The sequence below is a fragment of the Pan troglodytes genome, chromosome 21 (assembly GCF_028858775.2).
Source record: "Pan troglodytes isolate AG18354 chromosome 21, NHGRI_mPanTro3-v2.0_pri, whole genome shotgun sequence".
Classification (NCBI taxonomy): Eukaryota; Metazoa; Chordata; class Mammalia; order Primates; family Hominidae; genus Pan; species Pan troglodytes.
The window spans coordinates 78,090,620-78,101,335 of record NC_072419.2 but is presented as its reverse complement, the minus strand read 5'-3'; the positions used below and the strand labels follow the sequence as shown (position 1 = coordinate 78,101,335).

General features: G+C 36.2%; 1 protein-coding gene across 1 annotated transcript in view; it reads right to left on the bottom strand.

The window, feature by feature from the left end:
* Window positions 1–1,152: 1,152 nt before the first annotated feature.
* Window positions 1,153–10,716, bottom strand: part of LOC129138159 (MAM and LDL-receptor class A domain-containing protein 1-like) — a 52,132-nt gene continuing 42,568 nt past the window's right edge. The window contains exon 3 of the mRNA XM_054674404.2: window positions 1,153–1,952. Coding sequence (XP_054530379.1) covers window positions 1,732–1,952 — 221 coding nt within the window. The 3' untranslated portion in view covers window positions 1,153–1,731. The remainder of the gene's footprint in view (window positions 1,953–10,716) is intronic.

Genomic DNA, 10,716 nt, shown 5'->3' with positions numbered 1-10,716 from the left:
TGGAAATATCTACACCGCTACCTCTATAAACATGGAAATATCTACACCACTATCTGTATAAACATGGAAATATGTACATCGCTATCTGTATAAACATGGAAATATCTACACCGCTATCTGTATAAACATGCTATGTAGCTGTTATTACAGGCACACGCCACCACACCCAGCTAATTTGTGTATTCTTTTTGTAGAGATGGGGTTTTGCCATGTTGGCCAAGCTGGTCTCAAACTCCTTGGCTCAACTGATCTGCTCACCTTGGCCCCGCAAAGTGCTATGATTACAGGCGTGCGCCACTGCGCCTGGCCATGTTATGTGTTTTTATCACAATTTTCAAAATCAGTTAGAAAATCTGTATAGTTTACAGGCAGATTTGTCATACTATTTTATCTTAGAAAAGGGTGGAAGAGACAATATCTCAGTTTATTCATAAATAAAATGGTAATAATTCATTTATATTTGTTCAAAATTATAAAAACTATTTGACTAAGAATAACTTAATAGTAGGCCCTCATTTAGGACATTTAAAGAATTTATCAAAACTTCCCCTCTAATCATAAACGACATGACTAAAATGACAAAGTTGAACTTAGAGGAAATTCAGTATTCCCTAAAGATACTCATTTTGTGTAATTAATTAGGTTTTGTATAAACTCTTACAAACACTACAACTTATATAAGATCATAAGGGGATTCGAATGCCTTCCGATTAGCAAGTCTGAACACCACCACACCTTCCCTTGTATTATTTTCCATCTGTGATGCATGATATAAATCCCTGGCTAGGTTGAGTTAATTACTGTCTCATCTTATGCACGAAGTGAGTCAGCTTTGATTTTATGACTTTTTTAGTCTAGATTAGATAGTTAATTGGTGGTGTATTTGTACATTAAAAAACCTTTTTTTCTAGATTAAAAGAATACATATGAACCTCACTGGATTTCTTAAGTCCTAGAATTTCTTCACAAGGTTGACATAAAACAAGGGTTTCAATACTCTCTCTGTGTTATCTGTCTGTTCTAAGCCCTTAATATTATCAACACACTTGAGAAATATGATGGTACAGTCAATTCACAGGCTACTCCATAAAGAACAGGGAAGGGAAAGCTATTTCAAAGTGTTTACCCTTCTGATCTTATGCTTTGCTCATTCAGACACAGATTAATTTTTCTCCTCTCAGACTGTATCTTTGGCTGAGAAGTCCATTTTTAAATTAAATAGTTTGTCTTTGATCCATTTAGGAAAAGCCATTGAATTGGCAGGTACCATTGAATTGGCAGGTAAAAACCAGGACACAGGGGATAAAAGTCTCATTTGCATTAAGATAGGTTTTCTCATGAACTCCGCATATTTTAATAGTACTAATGTTGTATGTGCATTTTGGCAATGGCAAAATTTGAATGAATTAATTTGACAGTATTATAAAGCTACCTCCCTAAACATTCCCTATTTTATAGTGTCAGGAGTACAGATCAAAGGGAATGGATGGAAAGAGCTACTAAATGCTACTCCCAGAGTCAAGTAAAGTTTGTGAAAACGATAGTTTTGAATCCAAAACATTAATCTAAAGACACTTACCACTTACTGGGCCTGGCAGAAAATGCATTCTGATTCTTCCATTACAATTTTCTGTATGAATAACTGTTACATTTAGAAGTTGCCCTAACTCATGTTGAAAATATCTAACTATGATGCTAGGCTGTGCTACTTAGAGATTACACTTGTATTTTCTATTTTGTGGCAATATTTAAACAAATTTTAAGAATCCACCTACCACAGGATGCTTCATCTGATTTGTCAGGGCAGTCGTATTTAAAATCACATTTCTGCATTTTTTCGATGCAGTGATCATCAGACCTGCAGACAAATTCATTGTCTGTGCAGTTGCGTGGAGGTAATGTTACAGGAACTGACGTTTCTGGTGGAGTTGGGAGGTCTGCTGGCAAATTACCTTGATAAGAAATAATATACAGGCATCATTTAGCAGGTTTTCTGGTTTTCTACTTCTTTAGAGATTTTACACAATGAAGCTTTCTAAATATGCCTCACAATATCATAGAGAACAGTGGGTAGTATCAGCTACTCTGCTAAAATAAAATTGAGGTTCTTGTTTTTAGTAACAGTAAATAACTAAACATCTTCGATCATGAAAAATGATGAAGGTACAGATGGAAATTACTGGAAAGCTATTCAGAGCTGACCAAATCAATGGGAGGCCCAAGGCCAGGGCTTAGAGAATCAGCAGGAACCAAGGGAGTTTCAGATTCTGGAATTAAGAGCCAGAGTAAAGATCTAAATAACTTTCTAATTTACTAGGTAAATAACCTTTGTCCTTCCACTGCTACAATAAATCTAACATCTCCTCATCTTTGTTTAACATATTTTCACTTATTTAAAATTCAAGGTTTCAGGAAAGAGTCAAACCTGAAATCCTCATCTAGAAATTTTATACAAGACTACAATTTCTGAAATTACTGAGGATGGAAGACATTTACAGATGATGACTGATTTATAAGTTATTCAATAAACATGTATTGATAACATGTCTGTGCCATACACGTGGTAGATGCAGGGAATCCACGCTATGGAGAAAAAGTTAAATATTAAACCTGAACTAAATTGAACATGGACACAAAGAATGATCACGAAGTCCCAGAACGGGTTGTGTGAGCCCCTTCAGGCTTTCATCCAGTGTTGTTTAGAAGAAATCTCTATTTCAATCTATTCCTATATGTTAGTTATTGAAAAACAACAGACAGTCACAAAACAAGTCAACCTTTTTGTGTTCCTTGGGCCCAGTCACAAAGGACCCTTGTGAATGGACCTCATGCCAAACAACTCATTACAAAAAGAGCTAGGGTCCCAGGCTGCTCCGAAGCTTCATGAGACCTCTCCTCCTCTGTGCATGGACGACTGGCCAACTCTGCAGCCTAGGCCGCTGCTTCCGGGCCTAGTGGTGAATCCTCCATTGTCTGGTGAGTGCAGTGTCCAACTCTGGAGCCCAGGCTGTTGCTTCCCAGTTTGGTGGTGAATCCTCCATAGTCTGGTGAGTGTAAATATGCATATATTTTTCCCTTCTCCCCTTCCCATTGCAATTTACTTATTATATCATTTGCTTATTATATAAATTCGCTTATGTTAATTTGCTTATATCATTTGCTTATTATATCTGCATTGCTATTTATGTGGGATAAAGCTTGTTTACCCTTAAAGGTATTGTGTGTGTGTCTTTCCTTCTCTCCTCGTGCATTTTCTGCACAGAACACAAGTCAAATACGCCATCTCTGCCATTAAATAGTTTACATCTAGTGGACAAGGCAGTCAGATGTATCTTTCATTACAGGTATTTGGGATAAATTTATGGTAAAGATATAACTCCAGGGAAGCAAGAATGGTATCTTTCATCCCTGCATCCATAGCACAATTCACAGACCATGGGATATGGTAGGTATACTGACATTGACAAGTGAATAAATGGACAGATAGATGGACAGATGGATGGATGGATAGATGGATGGATAGATGGATGGATGGATGGATGGATGGATGGATGGACGGATGAATGAATACCAGAGTGGATGAATGAATAAAATAACAAATGGAAGATTTCACAGTGTATTGAAAGAAAACAGAGGAAAACCAAATATCAGATGGGAGTCAAATAAGATGCCTTGGCAAACTGATGCTTAAACTGACTTTCAAAGGTTGATGAGCTCATCTTGCTAGGTGAAAAAGAATACAAAGTCTTTATGGGCAATGAGAAAAAACTTGTGTGAATGCATGGAAATACATTAAACTGTTTTTTTATTTTAAATACTGTGAGAATTTAACACGATAATATCTGGTGATATGATAATAAAGCATGCGTCTGATTGACTCATTAGATATGGAACTGGAGAGTAGACAGTTACCATAAAGAGCCAGCTGAAATCAACTTGGGAGTCTGAAATAAACACACAAAAATATGGAGAAATAACAAGATATAAAATGTCTATTTCAGGATGTACTTTTTGGCATCAGTGTGAAGCATGAATTGTAGGTTGCTCTAACACTGAAAAAAAATAATAGTTAGAATAGTTAACCTCTTTCTTTAATCCAGTCAACTAATAAACCAAAACAGAGATGGTTTAAAGGAAAGAGCAAAAATCTGAGCAATACTAAACGTCCAGTATCTGGAGGACTGGGGATTTACATGCTGTTGGGAATCTGGGGAAAGTCCAATAACTAGTAGTTTATTTCTTAGCTCAAATGCAGAGGCAATTAAGACTTAAGATGGAAGATAGATCAAAATATCAACTTTTTATTGATATAGCTAATCCTGAAGAAAATTTCCTATTTCTGTAGACAAGTGGTCTTCTAAAATGTGAAACCCAGAAATAAGACCCCAAACTGTGTCTTCCAGGCTACCCTGTGTGAAACTATCGCAAGGAAGAGTTGACCAGATTTCATATTTCCTCAGCTAGTAAACATTAAAAAGAAAAGAGGAGGTGAGGGACCAGGCATGCATACTCAGATTCTTCTTGAAAACTCACCAATCCATTGTTGCTCTTCCTTCCTCTGGGAAGGAATGAATAAGAGGATGAAGAGAGACCAGGAATATTAGGCTGCCAGATACAGCTCAGTCTATATGAGAGATTAAGACCAAGGAAATAGTATTCTGATCCCATAGGGGTGAGTTTGAAATGATTAATCGATTGTTAAGTAAATGAGCATTCTATTCCCCAAGATCAGATATATAAAACATAGAAGAGGAGTCAGTTTTTAGGGATAAGAAATATTTTCTCACCAGGTGTGGTGGCTCACACCTATAATCCCAGCACTTTGGGAGGCTAAGGCAGGTGGATCACTTGAGCTCAGGATTTTGAGACTAGCCTGGGCAACATGTTGAAACCTCATCTCTACAAAAATAAAAAACTACAAAAATTAGCTGGGCATGGTGGCCCACACCTGTAGTTCCAACTACGTGGGAGGCTGAGGTGAGAAAATCACTTGAGTTGGGGAGGTTGAGGCTGCAGTGAGCCGAGATGACACCACTGCACTCTGGTCTGGGTGACAGAGTAAGACCCCACCTTCCCACCCCCCAACCCAAACAAAAAATAAAAAATTAAACAATCAAAATAAAATAAATGTAAAAAGAAATATTTTCTATCCTAAAATAGAAAGCCAATGACAACAACACACAAAAAAGGAGATCCTAACAGGTTGGAAACTTTATCTCACATCCAGTTGGATATACTCACGTCTAAGTCATTGAGCAAAAATAAGAACCCAATTAGAGGTGAAAGTTATTACCTTCCATAGAAATCTGACGCATCCAACGTTATAATAAAATGTGAAAAAAAATTAAAAAGACAATCATTTTATCATTTCTGAATGCCGATGACTTTGAAGATCTTGAAGGACAGAGTTTGAATCAGAGAAAGAAAAATTCGCTAGCCTTGATGAAAAATTATTTTCAAATAAATCTATAATGAGATTATAAAAATCACTTCTGAGGGAATTTGCTGAGAACTGCAAAACATTCAATGGCCAGGTTGATGGATATTTTATATGTCTCAGTGGAATATATGGAACAAATTTCTTTGAAAATCATCCTTTTAAAATGTTTAAATACAAGGTCTTAAAAATAATCTTCTAATTTGATGGCTAAATTTGTTGTGCCATTTCAGAGCATAATTTACTTACATAATTGTACTGAAAAAAAAATATCATTAAAATGCATTAAAAGATGCATGTAAACTTTTTATTTGTATGTCCTATATCAAAAATGGCATCTGGAAAGTGACGTATTTCGTCAAAGTTTCAATGAAAGTTTTCCTTTAACCAAAGCAGGATGTCAAGTTCTTTCACTTTAGCACATGCTCATCCAAGCTGGTTTGTTCCATATTTAGATAATAAAGTTTTAGTTTAAGACAAAGATTTTAATTCCACAGAGATGACTGTCATTTGCACTGAGAAAAATGTTCTATGCTCCAATTTAGGCAGCCATTTTGAAATGCATTAATTTCAAGAGAGAATGGGTAAATTTGTGTTCCAAGCTCAGGGTAAATACACATTACTAGAACAGTAAAAGTCTTAAAAAACAGTGGATCACACATGTTTTCCTATTCTTCACAATTGCTGTATATTATGTATATTTATGGAAGTAGACATTTACAATTAATCATCTTACCTTAATACACAGAAACTTCAATAAACAGCTAAATGGAAACACATATATGATGTTCTTCACTGACTGTACTACTTTAAACTTGCTCGATAATACACTTCTAGTCACAAATACCTAGGATTTACTGATTTCTGATTTTATTTTTTATTTTATTTTTATTTTTATTTTTTGAGACAGAGTCTCGCTCTGTCGACCAGGCTGGAGTGCAGTGTCACGATCTCAGCTCACTGCAAGCTCCGCCTCCCGGGTTCACACCATTCTCCTGCCTCAGCCACCTAAGTAGCGGGGACTACAAGCGCCCGCCACCATGCCAGGCTAATTTTTTTGTATTTTTAGTAGAGACGGGGTTTCACTGTGTTAACCAGGATGGTCTTGATCTCCTGACCTCGTGATCCGCCCGCCTTGGCCTCCCAAAGTGCTGGGATTACAGGCGTGAGCCACCTCACCCGGCCGATTTCTGATTTTATTATTCTTCCTTCAAGAGAAGAACATTTCAGGGCAGGACAGAAGCCCAGCGAATTGAGTGTCAATAACTTTGCATTTGAGACAAAGAAGACATCGACTGAACTGCTTCAGATTCAATTACATCTTTTCTTTAAAAAAATGACTTTAATTATGAATAACTTTAAACATTCATATAAATTAAGAAAATTATATAATAGATACATGACTCCACCACTAAGACTAAGTAAATTGTTATTATAGCATTGTTTCAGATCCTTATATTAACAAATAAATGAGGAAGAAAGAATAGAAAGAAAGAAAACCTTTCTATAAAGCCCAGACCTCATTCTTCCTCTTTCTACCCCTTCACTAATGCCTTCAGAGGGACCCTTATCCAAATACTAGTTTGTACCAATTTGTATTTTCTCATGTTTGTTTTCTAATTGTTTTTATTGTGGTAAATAGTATTAAGGCTATTCACAAGGTTGTACAACAGATCTTTAGAGCTTTTTTTAATCTCAAAAACCAGAAACTATATCCATTAAACACTTGTTCTCCTTCCTTCCTCCCTCCCCCCAGCTCTCGGCAAGCACCTTTCTACATTTGTTTCTATGATATTGACTACCTTAAATAATTCATATGAGTTGAGTCCTACAATGGTTGTACTTTCCTGACTGGCTTATTTAGCTTAGCATGATGTCCTCGAGGTTAATCCATTGTCTTAGTCAGTTCAGGCTGCTATAACACATTACACACTGAGTGTCTTAAACAGCCATTTATTTATCTTAGTTCTGAAGGCTGGGAAGTGTAAGCTCAAGGTGCCAGCAGAAGTGGTGTCTGGCCCACTTCCTGGTTTGCTGACGGCCATTTTCTCCTTGTATCCTCAAATGGTAGAGAATAGGGAGAGAAAAAGCAAGCTCTCTCCTGTCTTTTTATAAAGGCATTGATTCCATCCATGAAAGCTTTACTCTCCTGACCTAATTATCCCCACATACAAATACCATGACGTTGGGGGTTGGAATGTCAACATATAAATTTTGGGAAAATATGTTCAGTCCACAGCATCTATGTGGTAGCATGTGATGGGATTTCCTTCCCCCTTAAGGCTGCATGATATTCCATTGTAGGTATATACCACATTTTCTTTATCCAATCATCTGTTAATAGACATTTGGGTTCTTCCACCTCTTAGCTATTGTGAATAATGTAGCAATGAACAAGGGGAGGCAAAAATCTCAAGATTCTGCTTGAATTATTTTGGATATGTATCTGAAAGTAGCATTGCTACATCATAGGATAATTCTATTTTTAATTTTTTGAGGAATGGTCATACTGCTTTCCATAATGGCTAAACCACTTTACAGTCCCACCAAGAATGCACAAGAATTTTGATCTTTCTATAGTCTCACTAATGCTATTTTTTATTATTTGGATAGTGGCCATCCTAATGGGTATGAGGTGATGTCTCATTGTGGTTTTGATTTCCATTTTCCTTATTTGATCATGTTGAGCATGTTTTCATATGCTTGTTGGACACTGGCATATCTTTTTGTTCTCATCAACCCCAAATCTGACACCCTATTCCTGTCAGCACTTAGATCAGCAATTACAGTATCATGCAGACTAGTTTTACTGCTCTAAAAATCCTCCATCTATGCATCCCACCCTCTCCCCTAAACAATGGCAAACACTAATGTTTTTACTACCTCCATAGTTTCGCTTTTTTCCAGAATGTCATATTGTCAGAATCATAGGGTATGTAGCCTTTTCATACTGGCTTCTTCTGCTTAGTAACAGGCAGGTAAATTTCCTTCATATCTCAGCTTGACAGCTCATTTATTTAGCATTGAATAATATTTTTCTCTGGATGTGATCCAGTTTATTACCTATGTATCTACTGAAGGACATCCTGGTTGCTTCCATGTTTTATCAATTGTGAATAAAGCTGCTATAAACACCTATCTGTATCTAGGTTTTTTGTGTGAATATACTCATTTGGGTAAATACTAAAGCACTTGATTGCTGGATGACATGGTAAGACTATGTTTAATTCTAGAAGAAAATATCAAACCTTTTTCAAAGCGGCTATATAACTTGGTATTTCTACCAGCAATGAACATGAATTCCTGTTGCTCCACATCCTTGCATTTCACATTTGACATTTTAATTTGTATTTTCCCAATTATGGAAATTATGAAAATTATTGAGATTGTAAAAAATTATGTAATTTTTACACCAAGAAATATTTTGGGTGGGAGTGTAAATTAGTTTAACCGTTGTGGAAGACAGTGTGGCGATTCCTCAAGGATTTCGAACCAGAAATACCATTTGACCCAGGAATCCCATTACTGGATATATACCCAAAGGATTATAAATTATTCTACTATAAAGATACATGCACACATATGTTTATTGCAGCACTATTTACAATAGCAAACATTTGGAACCAACCCAAATGTCCATCAATGATAGACTGGATAAAGAAAATGTGGCACATATACACCATGGAATACTATGCAGCCATAAAAAAGAATGAGTTCATGTCCTTTGCAGGGACTTGGATGAAGCTGGAAACCATCATTCTCAGCAAACTAACACAGGAACGGAAAACCAAACACCACATGTTCTCACTCACAGTGGCAGTTGAACAACAAGAACACATGGACACAAGGAGAGGAATATTACACACCGGAGCCTGTGGTGGGTGGAGGGCAAGGGGAGGGATAGCATTAGGACAAATACCTAATGCATGCACGGCTTAAAACCTAGATGAACGGTTGATGGGTGCAGCAAACCACCATGGCACATGTATACCTATGCAACAAACCTGCACGTTCTACACATGTATCCCAGAACTTAAAATATAATAAAAATAAATAAAAGATAAAATTTAAAATGAAATATTTTTAAATACATACTTTTAAAGGGCCACTTTGGTATTTTGCTCTGGCTTATAACTGATGGTTCATATCTCCTATTCTTTTTCCAATTGGATTATAGTTTTCTTATTTACAGGTTTATATTCCACATACTCCATTCTAATCCTCTTATTTATCTGTATGACAAATATATTCTCCTAGTCTGTGAAATGTCTTTTTGTTTTGTATGGTGTCCTTCAAACTAAAAAAAAATTTAATGACCTTTAATTTATCAATCACTTCTTCTATGATTAATGCCTTAAAGTTTCTCTAATTTTTTCTCTAATATTTGAGATGTTTCTATAATTTTTAAATTTTGATAGTTGTGGTTTGCACATTTAAGTCTTTACTTTAGACTTTATTGTATACTATCTATGATTATAATCTAATTTATATATATAGCCAGTTTTGATCGATTAGTCTATTGAGCTGCACAAACTTTTATCACTTATTTACATTTTATTATGAAATGTATAAATTTTTATTACACATGAATAAAAATGAGTAAAATATATGCCTGCTTTAAAGAATAAAAGATATGAACCTACCAGTTTATGAAATGTCAATCTCCTGATAGTTTTGAAGCCTCCAGTGTCTTTCTTGCTGATTCTAACCCCTCATTGCTCATCTCTCAAGGTGAGTAGTATACTGAATTATTTTTCATTTATTTGCTTTTATGATTTTTTTCATTTGCAGGTGCACCAAATATCCTCTCACAGTTTCTATTTCATTAGGTTGTTATGTGATTAAATGAGTTAACTTTTTTATTTTTTTGAGACAGAATCTCGCTCTGTTGCCCAGGATGGAGTGCAGTGGTGACATCTCGGCTCACTGCAACCTCAACCTCCCGGGTTCAAGTGATTCTCCTGCCTCAGCCTCCCAAGTAGCTGGGACTACAGGCGTGTGCCACCACACCTGGCTAGTTTTTTTGTGTTTTTGGTAGAGACGGGGTTTCACCGTGTTAGCCAGGATGGTCTCGATCTCTGACCTCGTGATCTGCCAGCCTCGGCCTCCCAAAGTGCTGGGATTACAGGCATGAGCCACCGTAGCCGGCCTAACATTTTAAAATTCTAATAATAGTGACAGAATATAGTAAACATCAGGGAGGTCCTTTTTAAATAAAATGGTATTTGGGTTTTTAACTTTAGATGAATGGAAGCATTCTCTGTATCAGCAACAGAGAT